The sequence below is a fragment of the Simochromis diagramma genome, unplaced genomic scaffold, assembly GCF_900408965.1.
Source record: "Simochromis diagramma unplaced genomic scaffold, fSimDia1.1 OVJJ01000518.1, whole genome shotgun sequence".
In the NCBI taxonomy this organism is placed as follows: domain Eukaryota; kingdom Metazoa; phylum Chordata; class Actinopteri; order Cichliformes; family Cichlidae; genus Simochromis; species Simochromis diagramma.
Genome location: NW_024387336.1, coordinates 837288 through 862014, shown reverse-complemented (window position 1 = coordinate 862014; position 24727 = coordinate 837288). Strand labels below are relative to the sequence as shown.

At 39.5% G+C, this 24727-nt stretch overlaps 3 protein-coding genes across 4 annotated transcripts in view; 2 read left to right on the top strand and 1 right to left on the bottom strand.

The window, feature by feature from the left end:
* The window catches only part of LOC120718149 (cytochrome P450 2J2-like), a 32746-nt gene extending 26767 nt beyond the window's left edge, over positions 1-5979 (top strand). The window contains exons 8-15 of the mRNA XM_040006507.1: positions 2002-2164; positions 2313-2462; positions 2572-2732; positions 3167-3343; positions 3435-3573; positions 4134-4321; positions 4907-5048; positions 5314-5979. Coding sequence (XP_039862441.1) covers positions 2002-2164; positions 2313-2462; positions 2572-2732; positions 3167-3343; positions 3435-3573; positions 4134-4321; positions 4907-5048; positions 5314-5489 — 1296 coding nt within the window. The 3' untranslated portion in view covers positions 5490-5979. The remainder of the gene's footprint in view (positions 1-2001; positions 2165-2312; positions 2463-2571; positions 2733-3166; positions 3344-3434; positions 3574-4133; positions 4322-4906; positions 5049-5313) is intronic.
* The window catches only part of LOC120718154, a 77495-nt gene that overhangs the window by 13426 nt on the left and 39342 nt on the right, over positions 1-24727 (bottom strand). The window lies entirely within an intron of this gene.
* LOC120718150 (cytochrome P450 2J2-like) lies at positions 303-24197 on the top strand. The gene is made up of 10 exons (XM_040006508.1): positions 303-716; positions 19015-19207; positions 19895-20057; positions 20212-20361; positions 20672-20832; positions 21402-21578; positions 21664-21802; positions 22017-22204; positions 23256-23397; positions 23600-24197. The coding sequence occupies exons 1-10, from the start codon at positions 709-711 to the stop codon at positions 23773-23775; spliced, it is 1497 nt and encodes a 498-aa protein (XP_039862442.1). The 5' UTR covers positions 303-708; the 3' UTR covers positions 23776-24197.

Sequence of the window (24727 nt, the reverse complement as noted above, 5' to 3'; positions counted from 1 at the left end):
TTCAAGATAAGGTGCCAATGCCTTTAACCTACTGGGCGGTTTAAACTTTTCACACACTGAGTGTGTTGTTTTCTTTGGCTCTGAATATGTTATGTAATTATGGCAAGAACCCAAAGGTTGACAGAAGAAGAATACCAACTACTGTAAACCATACAAGCCAGTAGAGGTCTGAAATATACTGCTCAAAAACTGATCGTGCTTAAATCACAAATGAGATCTTTGTGAATGAAATATTTAATAAATATATTACGTAATTTTTTGAGAAAAAAAAAACAAAGTAGACAGTCAGTGAAAAACAAAGCCATAAGCTTTCTAAATTTAACTAAAAGGTAAAAGTTTTATTTCTCGGGTGTTTTCTTAATTAATAAATGTACGAAAACAATAATCCTCCACTGAAAGCACACCGTGTGTCTAAGACCTGAAACAAGCACTGTTACCTGTGTTCCTCCTAAACGTAGCCCTAAATTTTCCCAACTTCATACACTGTTACAACTCCGATTTTTCTTAACCACCTGGTACAGGTGTAACAGTTGTAACAGAGTGTCTTAGAGATGTAGTGTAATTTTACATCGGTTAAGTCTTAACCACGCGCTTTTATTCTGAAAGCGTCTTTCCACGTCCTCTGGTAATAAAACAATCATCGTCATATTTGCAGATATAGCCCATCTCAACAAGCGACAATAAGCGACAGCCTAACTAAGCGAAGACATGGAGACATTATACAGCCTTCTTGGCTCAGAGTGGATAGACGGCAGGAGCATTTTAATCTTTTTGTTTGTTCTTCTGCTTACGACTGAAGTTTTGAAGAACAGAGTGCCAAAAAACTTTCCTCCCGGACCGAGGGCTCTGCCTTTCATTGGAAATCTTCATCGCATCAGACCTGATAGAATTCATCTGCAGTTTGCAGAGGTATACATACTGCTACTGCTACTACTAATTTTTATTAATAAAATGTCATGTTATAAAAATAACATGCCCCAGGCATTAAAAGTGGTATTACACCGAATTAAGACACGTAGGATACGGTGAACAAGTGGGTCTTCAACTTAGCTTTAAAGACTTCCACAGAGCATGCCTTGAAGGAGGTTGTTCTACAAAAATGGGGCAAGAAAAGAAAAAGCACGCTCTCCGATAGTCTTTTTTCTGGCTTTAGGAACTTGTAGAAGGCCAGAATCCTGACATATGACCTCTTTATTGGACAAGAGTGTAACTATCAATAACCTTACAAATATCAATTTCATTTTGTACAAATCTGGACAACTGTCTGAAGTTTGTGTGGTTTTCCATCTGAGCAGATGAAGCTTTCTGCACCATCTTTTCAACATCCTAATTTGTTTATGTGCCAAACAGAAATAATTTCCTTTCTTGTTACTAAAAACTCATTCTGAAGTATGCTTTCACTAACTTAGAGGGTATAGCAAGCGTGGCAGTTTGTCGTGAAACAACTACTGTAATCTCCACATGTTGACTTTTTCCTCTAAATAGACTTTTTGACTTTTTCCCCAGAAACATAATTTCGCCTTTTTTCAAAGAACAGTATTTTGACTTTTTTCTCAAAATACATTCTTGATCTTATTCTCAAAATGATCAACAGTATTTTTTTTCTCGCCCTAATACTCATAGAACGCAACCATTATCACGAGTTACTAGTGGGCTGGAAAGTAATAAACAAACAGACAGTGCATTTATAAAGCAAGTAAATTGCTTTTAATTGCTTTTGAAATGTGCAATAGAGCACAACAGTCACAGAGTTTAACATTGTCTTAAATATTTTCTTATATAAAATGCCTACCTATGGTATGAATAAAGTATTTGTTATCTTGTCTTTTTGGTTATTTATTGAGAGAAAGGGACGTTGCTGTATGTGAAGCTGTATTTTATTCAGAAGAAGCTGTATTAATATTGGCTTTCTTAAGAGGAAATAGCCAAAATTATGAAGCGGTCACCCAAATGAGGCAGATCCCAACCCAGCACGGAACAGAATCTTCTGTTCATGTTCAGTTTGCAGAGAAACATGGAAACATATTCAGCCTTCGATTCTTTGGTCAAAGAACTGTGATCATTAATGGCTACAAGCTTGTCAAAGAAGCCCTAATCCAACGAGGAGAAGACTTCATGGATCGCCCCAGCCTACCAATGTTTGAAGAATTGGTTGGGAATAAAGGTGATAATTTTCCTTGAAAAGTTTTTCAAGATGTTTTAATAAGACCAGCATCATCTGACTATTTAGCAATGTTAAAACTTAGGTCAGTATTTTACTGACCTTATTTTTAAGTTACTTTGGGCCTAACGCAGTCTTGTTTTTCCAAAAGGTCTTGTGATATCAAATGGGTATCAGTGGAAGCAACAGAGGAGATTTGCTCTTCACACACTCAGAAACTTTGGTCTGGGCAAGAAGACCCTGGAGTTATCCATCCAGCAGGAGTGCCAGTATCTCACAGAGGCTTTTGCAGATCACCAAGGCACACACACACACACACACACACAAAACGTACACAATTTTTTTACATAATCGAAATTAATTATGAGTTTGCTTTTAATGTTTTGTCTAATGAACATATGCTCTTTCAGGAAAACCTTTTAATACCCAGTCACTGTTAAACAATGCTGTGTCCAACATCATTTGCTGTTTGGTGTTTGGGAATCGTTTTGAGTACACCGATGAGCAGTTTCAGTCTATTCTGCAGCTCTTCAGTGAGATAGTGTACTTGGAGGGAAGCGTGTGGGCACAGGTGAAACTCTTTCTCATATGTTAGTGTTGTTTGATTCAGGATTTAAAAATAACAAATAAGAAACTTTAGCTGAACTTTTTTGTGCAGCCCAAGTGAAAGCTTTCTTTGCAAACAGAGCAGTTAGAGGAGCATAGCTATTGTTCACATTAGACTCCACCAGGGCTGTGCCTTGTCTCAGATTCTCAGACTGATATCTCAACGCAGATTATCTTTCCTGAAATATTTTACTGTTGTGTTCCTTTAACTGGAGTGGAGGAAGAAAGTCACTTATGAAATCTGCTGTGGTGTAAAAGAGATTTTAATTACTATTAAAGTATGCTTCAAAATTGTGTTTAAATGATTTTACTCGGTTACTTTTCATTACTGCCGATCACAGGTTAAGCCTACTTTTGCAAAATTTGACCTATTACTGCTACTGTCTTCCTGTTCTGTAGATTTACAACACATTACCCTGGCTGATGAGGTGGCTGCCTGGACCTCACCAAAAAATATTCACTCTGATCCAAAAGATAATTGATTTTGTAGAAGTCAAGATCAAAGAACACAGAGAAAACCTCAACCCATCATCACCAAGAGACTACATTGATGCTTTTCTCTTAGAAATGGGGGAGGTAAGTGTTTTCAAAATGTGTTCTTGTTCATTTACATTTTCTAAAAAACATGCCATTTATTTCCTGCGTCTGGCTTTTGTGACTCTGATAGAAAGAGGATGAAGACTCTGGTTTTAGTCTCAGCAATTTGTGTTTTTGCACCCTGGACTTGTTTGGTGCTGGAACTGAAACCACTACAACTACTTTACGCTGGGGACTGCTATACATGATCCACTACCCTGACATTCAAGGTGTGTGTATGAACAATATTGATTCTGAATACACACTTGGGACCATCTTTCTATTAGTTTTTTTCAGAGATTTTGACAGGTTTGTAGCTTAAACCTATTCGCTGGAACGTTCAAGACAATTTAACTACACAGCAAAGCAAGACATGAGTAGGCAAAGTTCTTTATGTTTCTCGTGCACGGGAGAGAATTGGACAAACGCCGTTCCTTCGCTTGACCCCAGTTGCTCTCGTCCGTTCCCCTGTAACACTGCTCTTTTATTTAGGTTACATGAATATACATAGGTTCATTAACATATGACATATACATACACACAAAGAGTACCGTGTAAGTATGTCTGTGTGTGTGTGTGACCCCATAAACGACTTCCCTAAACCTAATAAATATATATTTCTAGGCATAAATGACAATCCAACAATACAAATCTAACAGATTTCTCACAGATCATTCTTGTGTTGGTTAATTTTGTTCAGTTTATTTCAGTTTTATTTTTTAATCCAGGTTCCTTTTATTAGTGCCAAATTGCGACAACAGCCACCAGTTTGTTTTCTCACTATGTGCAGAAAAAGTCCAGGCTGAGATCGATGCTGTGATCGGTTCATCCAGACAGCCGTCTATGACTGACAGAGAAAACATGCCGTATACTGATGCGGTCATCCATGAGATCCAGAGAATGGGCAACATCATTCCCCTCAATGTGGCCCATGTTGCAAACAAGGACACAACATTGGATAAGTACACAATCCCAAAGGTACACAAAGGAATTGCGAAGATGAATTTTTTTATAGCACTTTTTGGTGTTTTTTGTTTTCTCAGATAGATTTTGAATGAAAAAGTTGTCCTTTTATCATCTAATGCCAGGACTCTAAAAGTTTGTTGTCCTCAATAACATTTTGTTTTGAAGAAGAACCACTCAGTGCATCATGGAAACTATATGTTTTATCAAAAAAGAAAGTTTTAAGCTTAATCTTGAAAGTACAGAGGGTGTCTGCCTCCCACATCCAAACTGGGAGAAACAGAAGAGGGGCCTGAAAGCTGAAGGCTCTGCCTCCTATTCTACTTTTAAATGCACTGGGAACCACAAGTTTTATCGAAGTTAATATGAATGAAATATCCTCTTTCTTTCTAGTCCCTGTCGGTACTCTTGCTGCAGCATTTTGGATCATCTGAAGGCTTTTCAGCGAGCATTTTGAGCAACCTGTTAATAATGAATAGATGAATGTAGAAGTAATAAATGCATGAACAATCAGCAATACCAGAAACACAAATGACACGCTGATTAGAACAAACACTAGACATGTTTAAATAACACTTCTAACTGGCAGTATTTTCTCAGGGTACAATGATCATACCTGCTCTACACTCGGTCTTAAATGACGAGACAATGTGGGAAACTCCAAACTCCTTCAACCCTCAACACTTTCTCGACCAGGATGGTAAATTCAGGAGGAGAGAGGCCTTCCTTCCTTTTTCTACAGGTTAGTCAGTTGTTGCAGTTCCTCAAAATCCAGTTAAAGGATGTTTCAAGCCAAGTGTTTTAAGGAGGCAAGATTAATAAAGTAGTATGTCTTGCCATTAATTGTTTGACTTAGCAGCCATTTACAGTTACAGCCTTAACTTTGGTAGGGGATCGGTCTCTTAATGGTATCTCTGTTAAGTTCCACAGCTGCAGCAATAATCTGTGATCAAAGTGATTAACTTCTAAATTGTGTTAATAAAACTTGTGTCTCATTGTGTACTCAGGCAAGCGCTCATGTCTTGGAGAACAGCTGGCCAGGATGGAGTTATTCTTGTTTTTTACTTCCCTCCTTCAGAGGTTTTCATTCTCTGCACCTGCTGGAGAGCAGCCCAGTCTGGAGTTCAAGTTAGGAGCCACTCGCAGTCCCAAACCTTACCGCCTCTGTGCCGTGCCACGTTAAACCACCAGTTCTTGTAAACCGAGGGCATATCTTTCTCAGCACAATGAATCACAACTAATCACCGTCTTCCATTATTACACTGTCTTCCAGCTAATCTATTATATTCTATTACATTTGTTGTAATGAATGATGATCTCCTATATTACAATTTTAGAATAATGCCAGTTGTGATTTTTTTTGTCCTCTCTGTATTAAAGGACTGTTTTCAAATATGCAGTAAATACATTCTCTTCCAACTCTCTTAAAGTCTTTTCCAAACCATATTAAATTTGTCAGACCTACCAGACTCAATGTGCTTAAATAAATCACACTGTCATTAGGATTTGTGTTTAAGGTCACAATATAGTTTCAGAATCGGGTGTGACGGGTGGGAGTACAGTTAGTTTCAGTGCTGTTTATCAGTTTGAGAGTGCATGATGTAATCGGGATACTTCAAATGGGTTTTGTGAAAATAAAATTTCAATAAACACTTTAATCTTTATTTAAAGGCTTTCAGAGTTGCTTGCTGTCTTCATGAGTCAAGCACCACATTCTGGCATGTGAAAGAAAAAACTTATTTTGGTTGTAACCTTTACCTTTTTACACAGAGACAAAATTCTAAGGTTTTCTTTATCTTTACATACATGTGCATGATATCAAATAACCAGTGAGAAAAAAAAATCACCAAAACTAAAGGAACCATGATGAGGCAAGTATTTAAATCCTTAAGTGAATGTATTATTACTACTACATCTAGAGACCAATAATTCAGCAATATTAAGATTATAAACAAAGGATAATTATAGGCTGGATGTGAACCACTTTGCTGGGTGCAGCTTTTGTGTGGAATTTACATGTTCTTTGTACAGACAAACAATGGGACACAACTCCAAAAGTGGTTGAAAACAACAAGAAGTTCCAGATTGGTGACAGTAAAATTGTGAGATTAAGAGGATTTGGGTACAACTGGAGCAGGCTGAGAAGTTGAATGTGTGCATTAGAGGCTTCATCCCTTAAACTGGGAGAGTGCATTCAGCAGATTACAGGTTCTGAAGTTCAACTTCTGAACTTATCATTTATTGTTTATTTATTTACATAGCACATTTAATTACAACAAAAGTGTTGGCCAAAGTGATGTACAAAGATAGAAATTACACAATAAAATTAATGTAACGAAAATAGCATCAATATCAAATAACGAATACCAAGTAACAGATAAATAAGTAAATACATAAATAACTCTCATGCTGCGTTGAAAGCCAATGAGTAAAAATGTGTTTTGAGATAGGATTAAAAAAGATTGACGGTAGTGGGCCTTTCTGATGTGGAGAGCTAAATCATTCCACACCTCTATGAAACAGCCTCGACTTTGGTGTAGCCAAGAGCAAAAGTTTACCTGACCTAAGAGCTCTAGGGGGCATATAAGGCTGCAGTAAGTAAGACAGATACTCTGGGGCCTGTCCATTCAGTGCTTTGTAAGTCACCAGTAAAATGTTATATTTAATTCTATGGTAAATAAATGGCCTGTATTTGTATAGCGCTTTTCTAGTCCCTAAGGACCCCAAAGCGCTTTACACAACCAGTCATCCACCCATTCACACACTGGTTATGGCAAGCTACATTGTAGCCACAACCACCCTGGGGCGCACTGAATTCTAAAGCGGATTGGGAGCCAGTGAAGTGAGGCAAGCACTGGGGAGATATGTTTGTGTCTCTTCGTTCGTGTTAAGAGATGAGCTGCAGCATTCTGGACCACCTCGAGCCTTGCTAAACAAGTCTGCCTACATATAAAGAATTACAGTAGTCCAGTTGAGGTAGAATAAAAGCGTGAATTGTCCGCTTTAGGTTTTAAAAGATAAAAATGATCTCACCTTGGATAAAAGCCCTAATTTAAAGGAGAACTGCTGTACAACTGAGTTAATCTGTTTCTCAAAAGTGACCTTATTATCCAATATAACCCCCAAATTTCTTTGCATGCTATTTGACAGAAGGTACTAGTACCTTCTGTCAAATAGCATGCAAAAAAATTGCATAGATCTGAGGTGCTAGAAATGCAACTTGGTCCAAAAATGATCACTTTAGTTTTATACTCGTTGAAATAAAAAAAAAATCAGAGGCCATCCAGGCCTTAACTTTGCCGAGACACTGAAATAAAGATTCCAGCGAAGCGGAGCTGTTGCTCTTTAGCTGAAGATAAATCTGAGTGTCGTCAGTATATGAGTGAAAACAGATATTATATTTCCTGAAAATTAGACCTAGAGGCAACATATAGATAGAGAACAGAATTGGCCCTAGTACGGATCCCTGGGGAACACCGCACGTAAAGGGGGCTGAGGAAGACATAAAATCTCCAAGGCTCACAGAGAAAGTCCTTTCAGAGAGGTGTGACCTGAACCATTCTAATGGAGTGCCTTTGATGCCACAGTGCTCCAACCGAGAGATCAAGATGCTGTGGTCAACAGTATCATATGGCAGTGGTCAAGTCTAAAAGCAGAAGCACAGCTGAGTCACCTGAGTCAGTGGCTAGTAAAAGATCGATAAGAACTTTTAAAAGTTCAGGTTTGGTGCTGTGAAAGGCTTTAAAACCAGATTGAAACCTCTCAAGAACATTGTGACAATTTAGAAAGGATTGCACCTGAACAAATACAATCTTTTCTAAGATTTTTGACAGAAAATGGAGCTTTGAAATAGGCCTAAAATTTGCAAGAACAGAGGAATCAAGATTCGGTTTTTTAACCCTTGTATGGTGTTCGGGTCTGTGAGACCCGTTTTCAGGTTTTCTCAAAAGAAAAATTAAACAATTAATTATTTTTTCAAACTGAAATTCATTGGCTTTGGCTTATTTTCTGTGAAGAACATAAATCCGAACTAATTTTCAATGACCTCATACTGTACCTCCCCCCACGCATTTACATTACATACAAGGTGTTCGGGTCCACTGGACCCAGGTCTAATAAAAGTGTTGAAAGTGTAGGTCCTGTGTTCCCACACTCTGTCCTCCTCCTTTCTGGTGCTGCTGATAGTGTTTTCTTCCCCTCCTGCACAAAGTTGCAACATTGTTGAAAATTCAACTATCAACACCGTCTGCTCTTACATTCCTGCACATTTTACCCTCTTTCTTGAGGGATCCAAATTTTATTTTCTCATACCCTGTCCCTCCTGCAAATTAGGGGCATAATACTATAAATAAGACTTTGTCAGTGTGGTTCTTTATCACAACTGATCAAGATGGCAAAAGATTATCTGCTGCGAGGGCCATCCAATTGATTTTGGAAGAGAGAGGGGCTTCGGATGATGATGTTGACAAAGAGGTTTCAGAATATTTCAAATTTCTGAAAATTCAGAGTCTGACAGTGACTTTGAAGAAGAGGATGAGGTTGAGCACCATTTAGTAACAAAACGAAGATGAGTACCCCATCTGCAGCCAGCTCTAGGACCAGAACAAGCCCACCAGACAGCAAGTGAAGAAATATGGATGTCAATAACTGGTGAAATTGAATGGTCTTCTTGCCCAAGAAATGAGCCACCCTGCAGAGCTGTTACTGTGATAAGCCAGGGCCAACACGGCTGACAGTTACTCATGTGCAGGACATCAAGTCTTCATTTGAGCTTTTCATCCCAGATTCCATCCAGAAAGTTATTCTGGATTGCAGTAATCTAGAAGGAAGGTGTGTTTTTGGAGAGAGGTGGAAGGAGATGGACCAAATTTATCTAAGAACCCCAAAGGCCTACTTTGGGGTTTTTATCCTTGCAGGAGTTTTCAGGTCCAAAGGGGAATCGACAGAATCCCTGTGGGATGCAGAAACCGGCAAGAACCTTTCCGTGCATCAGTGTGTCTGGAAAACTTCCACAAAATTTCCAGGATTATCCGTTTTGATAACCGAGACGACAGACCAGCTCGACGGCAGAGAGACAAGCTAGCTGCCATCAGGACAGTGTGGGATAAGTGTGTGCACCACCTCCCCCTGTCTTACAACCCTGGGCCTAATGTCACCATTGATGAGCAGCTGATCCCATTTAGTTGTGAAACATATTGCTTCATGTGTAAATGTGTTGTGTCTTTCCACTCACTCCACTTGATTATAACTGATTAATTTTTTTATAACATTTTATAAAAAAAACAAAAAAAAACGAGAGGCACATTAATTCATAAATGTGATCTAACAAAGGTAAAGGGAAAAAATTAACCATGTTTGCTGTTCATATGGCTTGTAATTGGGATGAAGTAAACATCTGTTGAGTAATTTAACATAAAATTGTTTGATAGTGTTCATTTGGAAAGCCAAAACTCTAGCGGGTCCACCAGACCCATGAACACTGGCTGAGTAACAAAAATATGAACACCACACCACACAGGGGTTAAATACACATGCACAACAACATGTTTAAAGCAGGCTGGCACCACCCCTGAACTAAGACTGCTATGAAACATTGCTAATGTCAGAACAGAACAACATTCAAAATCTTTTTTAAGAAACGTGTTGGCACAACATTGTTTGGGCAAGATGATGTCTTTATACCAACTTGTGAAATGAAGAAGTATCAGGGCCTGGAGGTACAACTGGAACAGGTTTAGCAGGTTAACTAGTGGTAGTTGGCGGTATCAATCCCAAAACCATTAAAGTGCCTTCAGCAGATTCCAGGTACAAAAAAATCTGAAGTCTCTGACAAGAACAGATCAAATTCTAAGAATGTCTACAGAAACTGAGGGATCTGGTTAAATCACCTTTCAGCTAGTGACAATTTCACTTACTAATATGCGCTTTCAAAGAGAAATCTATGTTACTGTATGCCTCTGTGTTCCATTTCCACTCATCTATGATGTTATGGGTTTTAATGGAAATCTATAAATTCCACCAATTGCTGGAAGCAAGCAAAATAACCTATAGTTGTTTATTAATCCTACTACACTGAAATATGTTTTGTTTGCTGCCTTTCCACAGTTTTACAAAGAAACTAAATGCATGAACTCAAGTGATTTAAATAAGCAGATTTTTTTTCTTTTTGGCACATCACTTACATATTATACTTTTTACTGTTGTCCAGGCTCGCGGGATGAGCCGTGTGGAATTTAATGAGGACCCAAGATACTGGCAGCTGAGATGCAGGGGAGTGTTATTGAGAAGGTGGAGATACAAAAAGAAACGGCAGGGGTGTGGAGGATATTAAACAAAACTTAAACTGGAAAAAACTAACAAAACAAACTTGAAACACTAACTGCAGACCCAGGAACCCATAGAACCACACAGGGAACCCATAGAACCACACAGGGAACCCATAGAACCACACAGGGAACCCATAGAACCACACAGGGAACCCCAGGTTGCCACAGGACATTAACACAAACAAACCCACAACAGGCAGGAGAACACACAGGGCTTAAATACTCACAGCAGTAATCAAGGGATGGGAGACAGGAGGGGAACACACCTGGGAGAAATCAGAGCTGACGAGACAGCGGAAACGTAACTTGAACACACTGACATCCGACACGGACCTTCAAGGTAAAACAGGAAACTCACACACGCAAAGACACAGACTCAAAGATGCGAACTTTACACAGAGATCTGACTACACTAGAGGGGATACACAGAACCAAAACGTAAGAATAAACAAAGATACATCAAGAAATGGAGAGATTAATAATACAGAACAGAAAACACTGGGTCACAGACCCAGGACCGTGACAATTGTCTTGGAACCAGCAATTAGTGAATTGAATCTCATTTTATTTTTGTGTTCATGATATGATATATTTTGTAGTCTCAGTAAGACAAAAAATCCGGGGATTGCACGTAAGATGGTTTCTCATATCGATTAAAGTATTTCTTCTTAGAAACAATTCCAACTTATTGCTGTACCCCACCACCAATCTGCAGTCTGTGTTCAGTTTGCAGAGAAATATGGAAACATCTTCACCCTTTGAATCTTCAGTCAAAGAATTGTAGCGATTAATGGCTACAAGCTTGTGAAAGTGACTCTGATCCAACAAGGAGATGATTTCCAAGATCGTCCTTCTATATCACTGTTTGAAGAATTAGTGAGGAATAAAGGTGATGTTTGTTGCAGTTTGTTGAAAAGGTTAGTAGTTGCTTCCAGTAAGACCATTGCATAAAATTTCTTTGAGTCTGATTCTGTTTTGTGTTTCAAAAGCTCTTCTGTTATCAAGAAGACCAGTTTCTCTGTGAATTTCACATTCCCGTGGCAGCGTGCTAGGTACTTGCTCAGACATTTAGGGCTTTGTTTCACTGTAAAAAGAAGTTTTCTTCCCACGCAGTGTACAGCGGACACTAATGTTTTTTTCACTTTTTATGAAATCAAACTCAAAGCAAGGATAAGGTACTTCCACGCTTTAAACGCTGCACCGTTGTACTCTCTCCCACACTCTATATATTATTCATTGTTGATCTGCACCAACGTGATCTGCACGTCTGTTACCAGAAATGTCGCACACACTTACATCATTGTCATGAGACACTCTCACAAAAAAAATCACGTTTTAGTAACGCAGCATGCTTACAGGAAAGTACCAGTAATCTAATTAGTTTTTTGCAATAGTAATTGCTTATTTTATTCGTTACTTGTACTGATCTGACGCACAACCTACAAAAGAAATAGCAGCAATCTTAAGGAAAACATTCGCAGTATTAGCAACCCAAGCATTCCCATTTGAGTGTTTCAGTGTAGATGGAGGATGCAAAAGACTAATCAACCCAAATGCTGTAGCACTTTTCTTTTTTTGGTCCTGAAGCTCATTTTTTCAACTATCTGTCTAAATGTAATAGCTGGAATACAAAAACCTGCAAACATTTGGTTGTATAGAGATTCAATATTTTGAAGAATTTAATGGCTAATAAATGAGCCTGTTACTTCTTCTTCAGTTAAACTTACATTTTGTCCTACACATTTGAAGAATTATACAATTTAACCTCTTTAGACAGTGTATACAGATAAAGGTAATCTATTCAAATAAAAGGCACACTGATATCTTGTGCTAACTGTATCATTTTCAATAAAAGAAAGAAAGAAACAAAACAGTTTGCCTCATCAAGATAAGGTGTCAATGCCTTTAACCCACTGAGCGAAAGGTTTAAACCTTTCACACACTGGCTGTACCAAAGGTTTAAACCTTTCACACACTGGCTGTGCCAAAGGTTTAAACCTTTCACACACTGGCTGTACCAAAGGTTTAAACCTTTCACACACTGGCTGTACCAAAGGTTTAAACCTTTCACACACTGGCTGTACCAAAGGTTTAAACCTTTCACATACTGGCTGTGCCAAAGGTTTAAACCTTTCACACACTGGCTGTACCAAAGGTTTAAACCTTTCACACACTGGCTGAGTCGTTCCCATTGCTCCTAAATGTGTTATGTCGTCATGGCAAGGGCACAAGAACTCAGAAGGCCCCCAGAAGAAGAATGCCAGCTACATTGAATCATACAGGGCAGCATAGGTCTGAAATATGTTGCCAAAAACTGAGGGTATGTTTAAATCACACATGCAATCTGAATGAAATATTCTATAAATATATTATGTAATGTATTGAGAACAAACTGAAGTAGCCTAAAGACAGTCAGTGGAAACCAAAGCCATTAGCCTTCTAAATTAAACTAAAAGTTAAAAATGTAATTGCTCAGGTGTTTCCTAATTAAGAAATATAAAAAAACAATAATCCTAAACTAAAAGCACACCGTGTGGCTAAGGCTACCGACCGGAAACAAGCACTGTTACCTGTGTTCCTCCTAAACTTAGCCCTAAATATTCTAAACTTCATGAACAAAATACAGAATAAGTTGCAATCAGACTTGTAAATGTAACGGAGTATCTTACAGAGCTAGTTTAATTTTACATTGGTTAACTCTTAACCATGCGCTTTTATTTTGAAAGCAAGCCGCAGTTTGTTGTTGTGATGGGATTTCCGGCTCTTTTTAGAGAACCGTCTCTTTCGGCTAGACTCACTAAAAAGAACCCACTCTTTCGGCTCCCAATCGACTCTTCAGCTTGTTTTGTTGTTTTAATTAATTTATTATTAACAACAATATAAAATTATGCACAAAAGGAATTACTAATGTAAAAAACAGTGGTTTTATTTATATATGTTTATATATAAATATATACGGTGGCCCCTAGAGACAAAGCATGTACAAACTTCAAAAAGCACGTACAAACTCGAAAGCACGTACAAACTCCAAAACTCATTTCTAGCGTTAACTGAACTTCCAAAACAGAGCTACCTAGATCACTTAAATTACACAATTGAAAGCATATATGTATTGTTTGTGTATTTATACACAAGCACTCATATATGTATTCAAATAATTCAAAAAAATGTTCATTTAACTTTTACTACAGCACACCAGATCCGGTCGTTGGTACTTGTGTATCCACTAGGTAACAAAAGCTCAACACTGCGCCTAGCATCCTGGAACACTGCTGTTGTTTTTTGTACGTGTTTTGGAGTTTTTACGTGCTTCGGGTTTGTACGTGCTTCTGACTTTTTACGTGTGTGGTGGAATTGAGGCACGACGGGTCCAAAGATCATAGTTTTGAGCCATCTTTATTTCACGTGGCTGCAGCTCTCAAGATGCCAGCCGCAAATACACCACAACACACACCAACCCCTGAGTCCCCGTGTTTATAACTCCGCGGGCATGATTAAGGATGCCGTGCAGGGAGGGCAGATGCCCCTGCACGGCATCCTTAATCGCTGCACCGTTATACTCTCTCCCGCATTTCATGTCTGCAGAGAATGTTATCTCTCTCTCTCTCTCTGTAGTGTAAGTGTAAGTGTAATAGAAGCAGAAAACCAACTTTATTAAAGCAACTGACAAATTCTGATTTGATTTGCAAGTGTCTTTACCTTTTATGACTTGAGATAACTTATTGTAAATTGATGCTATAATAAAACTGAATTAAAACTGACATGACTTTAATTCAACTCAGCCATTTTGTACGTAGTATAGAGCTAAAAGTGTAGACACTGCTACACTGTCAGAGTATTAAGTACTTTACTTAATGAAGCAATGCAAGAAACTTGTAGAAACTTACCACCTAAGACAAGGAGTCAAGGGTTCATGTTTTTCCTTTAATTTTTCAGCAGTCTGTATTTTTTATCAGAGACTTTTGCAACTTCCGTTGTTTTTAAGTCAACTCCAGTGAAAACATTTCTTGAAAAAGGCAAAGCCCTGTGGCTGTTTGGGAACTAAGGCTGCTGGTATTTTACAGAATAAACAAAACAGAACATCCACCAGCTAGCATGGCTAGCTGGTGGCACTGACAACTTAAAATTATGTTAAAAAAAAAGAACAAAAGACTTTTCTTTTCACACATGGCTTGGAAAGTAACGATAAAAAGATCTGTACCAAATTTACTTTTTTCATATATTCCACCTCTAAGTTTCAGGATGGCTGCTAGTTTTTGTGTAACAAGCATAGGAACAAATGAAGTGTGGACATAAGCTCCTCAGTGGAGGCTCCAACCATGTTACATAACACTGAGGACCTCTTGGGAATTCCAATGTAAATAACAAGTCAGGAGGTTGAGCTCTTCCAGCTGGTTACTATGGAGCTGATTGTAAATTGAAGCATGCTGAAAACAACTTCAAAATGTATCACATTTAGCTCCAAACTTCTTAAAAGTCTGCTTTGATATTGCTTTTCAAGTCACAGATATTTGCAGACTTTTTAATGTAAATCTAAATGTAACATAAACATGTTAAGAATATGTGCCAGTTCTTTTTTTTTTTTTTTTTTTTTTTTTGTCCCGTTTGGATCTTTGGCCATCAGAATTGTTGTCTTAAGGCCAAGAAAGATGCCAAGCGGATTTATTTTACCAAGTGGATCATCATGGCCTTGCCATATTGGTCCATGTGATTGACCTTTATTATAATTATGAATTTATTTTATTTTCAGTTGCTACAAACGGGACAGACATGACTGGGGGATAGGACAGGGAGAGAGAATGAAAGAAAGAGAGGGAGAGAGAGAAAACCAAAGGGGAGAAGAGACGGTGAGAAGGGGGGGAAGAAAGAAAAAAACAAACAAACAAAAAAAAAAAACACCTGGGTCACCTGTATGGAGAAAAAAAAGCAGAAGAGAAAGCAAAAAACAAAGAGCAACATAATAAAAAAAACGGCACCATCACAATAAACTAGCTAGCAGTAGATATCAGTAGATACTAAATAATAAACGATATTGTGCAGCACGCAAGATAGACAGCGCACAATGTGCTTTGAGGCAGCAGCCAAGAAAGCTGTAGTCCGCGTCTGTGAATACCCGTGTGTACACCTGTGTGCATACCTGTGTGGATCAGCATGCTTGCATTCCAAAGGTTTCTCCATGTAACGATCTGCTAGGGAGTGTGGGGAGCCACAGCCCCGTCCTCCAGGGTATGAAGCAGGTATGGAGGAGATCAAAACTCCAGACATCCAGAGGCCCCCAGAACACAAGAGACCAAGGAAGACCCACAGAGGGGCAGCCGCGCCACTGTCCCAGTAAGAGCTGAGGAGAGTCCCAGATGAGGGCTCACTCAGCAGCCGCGGAGCAGAAGCCAGGGGGAGTTGCAGCCAGCTGTGCCTGAGTGACCGAGCCCCAGGCCGAGAGGCCGGGGGCACCCCACCTCCGAAGTGGCCCGAGCGAGCCCCAGGCTCCAGGCCCCGATAAGCGGCCGCCAAGGAGTGAGCCGGTGTGTACCCGGACACCCACCCCCAGACACAAAGAACCACCAACGCACCGACACCTGAGGGAGTCCGCCACTGGCAGGGGAAGTGGTGGTGGGTGGAGGTAGGCCTCCAAACCTTGGAGGGCCTGAGATGTCCCCAGAGAGGTGGCGTCTGATACCCAACCTGACATATAGACACAGACATACAGGCACACACAGACACAAACATCCATTCCCACCCTCATGCTCTCATATGCACTTACTCCACACTCAACCAACGTGGAGACAGACATAAAGAGACGCTGTACACACGATCACACTCCCCAAGCGTACTCTACGAACCGGGTCTAGGTACCCTTGCCCCTGGAGGGGGGAACTGCACCCAGACCCAGGTGGTGTTACCCTTTTCCCTGCGGTGGGGGAGGCAGACCGCCCCGACTCCGCAGCAGCAGGGAGGCCCCACACTCCAGACCGCAGTCGGACGGCCAACTCCTCCTCCTAGCCCCCCCGCTCCAGCAGGTCGCAGAGAACGGGGGTGAGAGAAGACTCCAAACCTCCCTCCACCCGCTCATTGTAGTGTTGATGCATGTGTGTTCTAAGGTGCAATTAAAACCCAGGAGGGCATGGAGCTACCTGCCAGAGAGCAGCAGGTAAGCGCATAGTCCCTCCTGCTAGCCCTCAATGTCTACGTGTATTCAAAATTGAGAGGTGGGCAACGACGCCAGGGGTGAGGTGTACACCCTGATGGTAATTTGGACTCCGTGTATCGTGCCCACCCCCAAGATCCTATATGTATGTGTAATGAGAGTGTGAGTAATGTGAATGTCTAAGTTGTGGGATAAAATTGAGGCAGAGGCAGCCAGAAGGGGACGGGGGGGGGGGTAGCCTCCTCTGCACCCTGGTGACATACCCCTACTCCAAGGCCCTGCATGTGTGGGTGGTTGTGGTGGAGCGGGGAGAGGGAGGCAGCTGGAGATGGGGAGGGAAGGAAGGGAGGGGCAGGTGACCCCTCCCTGGGGCCAGCTCCCCCGCTGACCCCAGTAGGCACTCCCATACTCCGCGACCCGCCAGGGAAAGGGGGCCCAGGCCCATCCAGACCGGGGCCCAGCGCAGCAGCGCCTCCCGGACCCACAGAGCCCGGGACAGTCCACCCAACCCCACCACAGAGAAAACTGCACCCACCCCACCATCCACTCATCTTCCAGACTACATGAGACAATAGACGCCCAGGCTGAGATCTTCCTCCACCTCTCCTGTATCTCCCCCTCCTGCAGAGAGAGTTCCTGAGGAGAGGAAAGCTCCTGCAAGGCCAGTTCTAAATATTATTGGTTAAATCCAAATGTTATGGGAAACAAATTTGCAGTATTAACAACCCATTCATTCCCATTTGAGTGTTTCAATACAGCTGGATGATGCAAAAGACTAATGTACACAAATAGCAATTTGGGGGGCGCTAGCCAAGAAGTCTGCTCAACTGTCGGCCTCAATGTAATAGCAGGAATACACAAACCTGCAAACAAATTGTTGTATAGAGATTAATTATTGGGCAGCATTTAATGACTAACAAACGACTCTGTTACTTTAACTTCCCCTTGTTCAGTTCAACTTGCTTTCCCCCTTTTTAAAAAAAAAATACATTTTAAACAATTAATCACTATTCTCTTAAGGCAGTGTATATAGATAAAAGCAATCCATTCGAATAAAAGGCACACCGATATCTTTTGTTAACTGTATCATTTTAAATAATTTTTCTTTAAAGTTCTCCTCATTATTCTTCCCACATTCCAAACCAACTTAGGAGTCGGGTTTCAAGATAAGGTGCCAATGCCTTTAACCTACTGGGCGGTTTAAACTTTTCACACACTGAGTGTGTTGTTTTCTTTGGCTCTGAATATGTTATGTAATTATGGCAAGAACCCAAAGGTCGACAGAAGAAGAATACCAACTACTGTAAACCATACAGGCCAGTAGAGGTCTGAAATATACTGCTCAAAAACTGATCGTGCTTAAATCACAAATGAGATCTTTGTGAATGAAATATTTAATAAATATATTACATAATTTTTTGAGAAAAAACAACGTAGACAGTCAGTGAAAAACAAAGCCATAAGCTTTCTACATTTAACTAAAAGGTAAAAGTTTTATTTCTTGGGTGTTTTCTTAATTAATAAATGTACGAAAATAATAATCCTCCACTGAAAGCACACCGTGTGTCTAAGACCTGAAACAAGCACTGTTACCTGTGTTCCTCCTTAGCATAGCCCTAAATTTTCCTAACTTCATACACTGTTACAACTCCGATTTTTCTTAACCACCTGGTACAGGTGTAACAGTTGTAACAGAGTGTCTTAGAGATGTAGTGTAATTTTACATTGGTTAAGTCTTTTCGCAGATCGCAGATCATTCATCCCAACAGCAGTTAGACTCTATAACTCCTTAATCACGATGTCATAAGTCACTGGACACTGTGAACATCCACGGTCACCACTTCATGCATAATGGACCTTCCATGACCTTCCAAGCTATATAGTTTATGTCTTCCATATTTCCAACTATATCCATAATCACATACTGTGCATGCTACCATTGTATATAGTGCATTATCTTACTTTTTTTCATTGATTGTACTTAATTGTATTTTTGTATTTCCTTCATATATCTGTACTTGAGCTGAGGTGACGCAAAAATTTCCCCGTTGTGGGATCAATAAAGTCTTATCTTATCTTATCTTATCTTAACCACGTGCTTTTATTTTGAAAGCAAACCGCGGTTCGTTGTTCTGGAGTCTTTCCACGTCCTCCGGCTATAAAACAATCATCGTCATATTTGCAGATATAGTCCATCTCAACTAACACATAGCCTCACTAAGCGAAGCCATGGAGACATTATACAGCCTTCTTGGCTCAGAGTGGATAGACGGCAGGAGCATTTTAATCTTTTTGTTTGTTCTTCTGCTTACGACTGAAGTTTTGAAGAACAGAGTGCCAAAAAACTTTCCTCCCGGACCGAGGGCTCTGCCTTTCATTGGAAATCTTCATCGCATCAGACCTGATAGAATTCATCTGCAGTTTGCAGAGGTATACATACTAATTATTATTAGTAGTAGTAGTTGTAGTAGTAGTAATAATAATAATATTTTTGTTGCTGTTGTTGTTGTTATTTCACGTCATAAAAATCGTGTGCACCAGGCATTTAAAGTGCTGTTGCTCTCTTTTTGAAAGGTTAGTATGTATTCGTGGAGAGCCTGCCCAATTTTCTATGGGGTGTTAACCAGAATATGATGTGGCGCCCCCACCAAACACCTCATCTTCACCACTGTTAACCATATTATATATATTGTCTGTCCTTTGTGTGTGTGTGTGTGTGTGTGTGTGTGTGTGTGTGTGTGTGTGTGTGTGTGTGTGCGCGCGCGCATTCTACAGTGAAGACAACAGTTATCATGAGTCACTTGTGGGTTGGGAAGTAATAAACCAGCAGACAGGACATTTATAAAGCAAGTTAATTTTTTTTAATTGCTTTTGAAATGTGCAATAGGGCAGAAGAGTCACAGAGATTTCAGCGTAGTCCTTAATATTTTCTTACATAAAAATAGATACCCATGGAATAAATAAAGTATTTCTTTTTGTTGTCATTTTTGTCTATTTATTGAGAGAAATAGACATTAAAGTGTGTGAAGCTGTATTTGTATTCAGAATAGGAAGTAACTAAAGCAAATTATGCAGATCCCAACCCAGCACTGAACAGAATCTTCTGTTCATGTTCAGTTTGCAGAGAAATATGGAAACATATTCAGCCTTCGATTCTTTGGTCAAAGAACTGTGATCATTAATGGCTACAAACTTGTCAAAGAAGCCCTAATCCAACGAGGAGAAGACTTCATGGATCGTCCCAGCCTACCAATCGTTGAAGAGTTGATTGGGAATAAAGGTGATAATTTTCCTTAAAAAGTTTTTAAAATGTTTTAATAAGACCAGCATCACTAGCCTGTCACCTTTTTAGCAATGTTAAAACCTAAGTCAATATGTTTTTGACTTTGATTTTAAGTTACTTTGCGTCTAACGCACTTTTGTTTTTCCAAAAGGTCTTGTGATATCAAATGGGTATCGGTGGAAGCAACAGAGGAGATTTGCTCTTCATACACTCAGAAACTTTGGTCTGGGCAAGAAGAACCTGGAGTTATCCATCCAGCAGGAGTGCCAGTATCTCACAGAGGCTTTTGCAGATCACCAAGGCACACACAGACACACAAACACATGAAACTCACACTTTTTATGATGACACAGTAATAATACTTTTTTTTTTTTTATCTTCGTTAATAATAACCATTAATGGTTAATATGGATATATCCTTTTACTTTACCTCAAACTTCTGCAAGACAGTAACGTACATTCACACATTACTAATGTGTGAATGTACTACAAACAGTCATAGTGAAACACACAACAAACTTAAACATAAGTCCATGTAAAATTTGTTTTAAAGAATCCAAAATTCATTAATATAAGTTTACTCAAATTTTTTGTCTAATGGCCTCTTTCAGGAAATCCTTTTAATACCCAGTCACTGTTAACCAATGCTGTGTCCAACATCATTTGCTGTCTGGTGTTTGGGAATCGATTTGAGTACACTGACAAGCAGTTTCAGTCAATTCTGCAGCTCTTCAATGAGATAGTGTACTTGCAGGGAAGCATGTGGGCACAGGTGAAACTCTTTTACATACTGTAGTTGTTGTTTGACTCAGGATTCATACAGAACATATATAAAACCACTTTAACTGAACTTTTTTTGTGCAGCCCAAGCTGTTTTTTGCAAACGGAGCAGTTAGTGGAGCATAACTATTGTGCACTGACTGCACAATAGTTGGTGTGACTCCACCAACGCTGTTCCTTTTCTCAGATTCTGTCACTGATATCCAAAAGCAGAAATATTTCAATGTTGAGTTCATTTAAAAACAGTGGAGGAAGAAAGTTACATATTTTGAAATCTGGTGCAATGTAAAACTGATATTAATTGCAATTAAAGTGCACTTTAAAATTGTGTTTAAATGAATTTACTTGGTTACCTTTCATTACTGTCTATCACAGTTTAAGCCTACTTTTGTCCAATTTGAGCTACTTAACATTAACATATTGGTTATTCTGTTTACTTCTAGTAGGTTGCCATGGGTAGTTGATAAGTGAACTGCAGGGACACCATGTGATGTAATATCTTTGAAAGCTAACTGTTTCCAGAGTGTCAGATGCTTTATTGGCTGTCTTCCTGTTCTGTAGATTTACAACACATTACCCTGGCTGATGAGGTGGCTGCCTGGACCTCACCAAAAACTATTCACTATGACCCAAAAGATAATTGACTTTGTAGAAGTCAAGATCAAAGAACACAGAGAAAACTTCAACCCATCATCACCAAGAGACTACATTGATGCTTTTCTCTTAGAAATGGGGGAGGTAAGTGTTTTCAAAATGTGTTCTTGTTCATTTACATTTTTTAATGAAACATGTTTCCCACTTCTGGCTTTTGTGTTTCTGATAGAAGGAGGATGAAGACTCTGGTTTTAGTCTCAGCAATTTGTGCATTTGCACCCTGGACTTGTTTGGTGCTGGAACTGAAACCACTACAACTACTTTACACTGGGGACTGCTATACATGATCTACTACCCTGACATTCAAGGTGTGTGTATGAACAATATTAATCCTGAATACACACTTGTGACCATCTTTCTATTAGTTTTTTTCAGGGATTGCTCACAGATCATTCTTATGTTGGGAGAGAAAGATGTGTCAATTTCCCCCCTGGTTATCTAAGCAGCACAAACATCAGTTACTTTTTTTAATAGTGCCAAATTGCAACAACAGCCACCAGTTTGTTTTCTCACTATGTGCAGAAAAAGTCCAGGCTGAGATCGATGCTGTGATCGGTTCATCCAGACAACCGTCTATGACTGACAGAGAAAACATGCCGTATACTGATGCGGTCATCCATGAGATCCAGAGAATGGGCAACATCATTCCCCTCAATGTGGCCCATGTTGCAAACAGGGAAACGACAGTGGATAAGTACACAATCCCAAAGGTACACAAAGCAATTGTGAAGAGAAATTTTATAGCACTTTTGCATTTTCCTTTTTTTTCAGATAGATTTTGAATTAAAAACTAGGAAAGCCGTCCTTTTATTGTCTAATGCCAGGATTCTCAAAGTTGGTTGACTGAAATAAAGTTTTGTTTTGAATTCCAGAACATCCTAAACTACAACTACCTGTTGTGTTAAGTTAAACAAGCCTATATGTCACGTGAGAACACTGTAACTTCCATAAAAAGCTTCCCCAACTTCACCACAAAATGCAGAAAATATATCCAGTAAAACATGTTTAAGCTAGAAAATAAAAGCTAGAGCAAGAGTGAGAATGGGACACAAATGAGATGGACTGAGATGCTGAGACATCCCAAAATATACTTGGGGCCAAAACATTAAACACAGTATGAATATAGTTAGTTTCAATTCAATTTTATTTAGATATCACCAAATCACAATAACTGTCACCTTGGGGTGCTGATTATTGTTAAAGTCCAACAATCAGATGGCTCCTTTTAGGGAATTACTTGGGAACAGTAGGAAGGAAAAACTACCTTTAAACAAGAAGAAACCTCCAGCAAAACCAGCTTCAGGGAAGGGCAGCCATCTGCTGTGACCAGACGAGGGGTGAGGGGAGGAGAAAGGAACAAAAAGACACACTGTGGAAGAGAGCCAGACATTAATAATAACTAATGATTAAATACAAAGAAATGGATGAACACATAGAGAATGAAAAAAGAAAGGGAAGGGGAAGGATTTTAAATGTAATTCTAGATTTAACTGGAAGCCAATGAAGAGAAGTGAATATGAATGAAATCTGTTCTGTCTTTCTAGTCCCTGTCAGAGCTCTTACTGCAGCATTTTGGATCAATGCTCACTGAAGGCTTTTCAGTGAGCATTTATAGTGACCTGGCACTAATGAATAGTCTACTGTAGAAGTAATAAATGCACAAACAATTAGCAATACCAGAAACATGTATGACAAACTGACTAGCACAAACGCTAAAGAGACACAAATAAATAACGCTTCTAACTGGCTGTATTTTCTCAGGGTACAATGATCATACCTGCTCTACACTCGGTCTTAAATGACGAGACAATGTGGGAAACTCCAAACTCCTTCAACCCTCAACACTTTCTCGACCAGGATGGTAAATTCAGGAGGAGAGAGGCCTTTCTTCCTTTTTCTGCAGGTTAGTCAGTTGTTGCAGTTCATCAAAGTCCATTTAAAGGACGTTTAAAGCCAAGTGCTTTAAAGAGTCAAAATTACTGAAGGAGAATGTCTTGCCATTAACCTTTTGCCTTAGCAGCCATTTACAATAACAGTGTTAACTTTGCTGAGGATTAACTTCTAAATTGTGTGAATAAAACTTGTGTGTCTCATTGTGTATTCAGGCAAGCGTGTGTGTCTCGGGGAGCAACTGGCCCGGATGGAGTTATTTCTGTTTTTTACTTCCCTCCTTCAGAGGTTTTCATTCTCTGCACCTGCTGGAGAGCAGCCCAGCCTGGAGTTTAAGTTAGGAGCCACTCGCAGTCCCAAACCTTACCGCCTCTGTGCCGTGCCACGTTAAACACCAGCTCTTTTAATCTGAGCACTTGTTTTCCCAGCAAAATGAATCGCAACGAATCACCGTCTACCATTACATTTATGTTGTAATGAATGATGATATCTGCTATATTACTATTTCTTTAGATTAAGGTCAATTGTTATTTTTCATCCTCTCCGTATTAAAATATGCAGTAAATATCTTCTCCTGCAACTTTCTTAAAGTCTTTTCCAGTGCACATTAAATTTGTCAGGCCTACCAAACTCATTGTGCTCAAATAAATCACACTGTCATTAGGATTTGTGTTTAAGGTCACAATATAGTTTCAGACTGAGTTTTAACGGGTGGGAGTGCAGTTCATTTCAGTGCTGTTTATCAGTTTGAGAATGCATGATGTAATCTGGATACTTCAGTTTCAATAAAAACTTTACTCTTTATTTAAAGGCTTTCAGAGTCACTTGTTGTCTTCATGAATAAAACACCACATTCTGGCATGTGAAGAAGTAAAGAACTTTTCTTGGGTTGTAAATCAAACCTTTGCCTTTGCACACAAAGCAAATTCTGAGGTGTTCTTTATCTTCACATGTGCATGATATCAAATAACCAGTGAGAGAATGTCACCACGTCTAAAGTAACCATGGTGAGGCAAATATTTAAATCCTTAAGTGAAAGCACTATTACCACACAAATACTTCTAGTGACCAATAATTCAGCAATCTTAAGATTATAAACAAAGGATAATTATAGGCTGGATGTGAACCTCATTGCTGGCTGGAGCTTTTGTGTGGAATCTGCCTGTTCTTTGTACAGACACACAATGGGACACACCTCTAAAAGTGGTTGAAAACAGCAAGTTTCAGATTGGTGACAGTAAAATTGTGAGATTAAGATGACTGAGGTACAACTGGAGCAGGTTGAGAGGTTGAATGTGTGCATTGGAGGCTTCAACCCCTAAACTGGGAGAGTGCATTCAGCA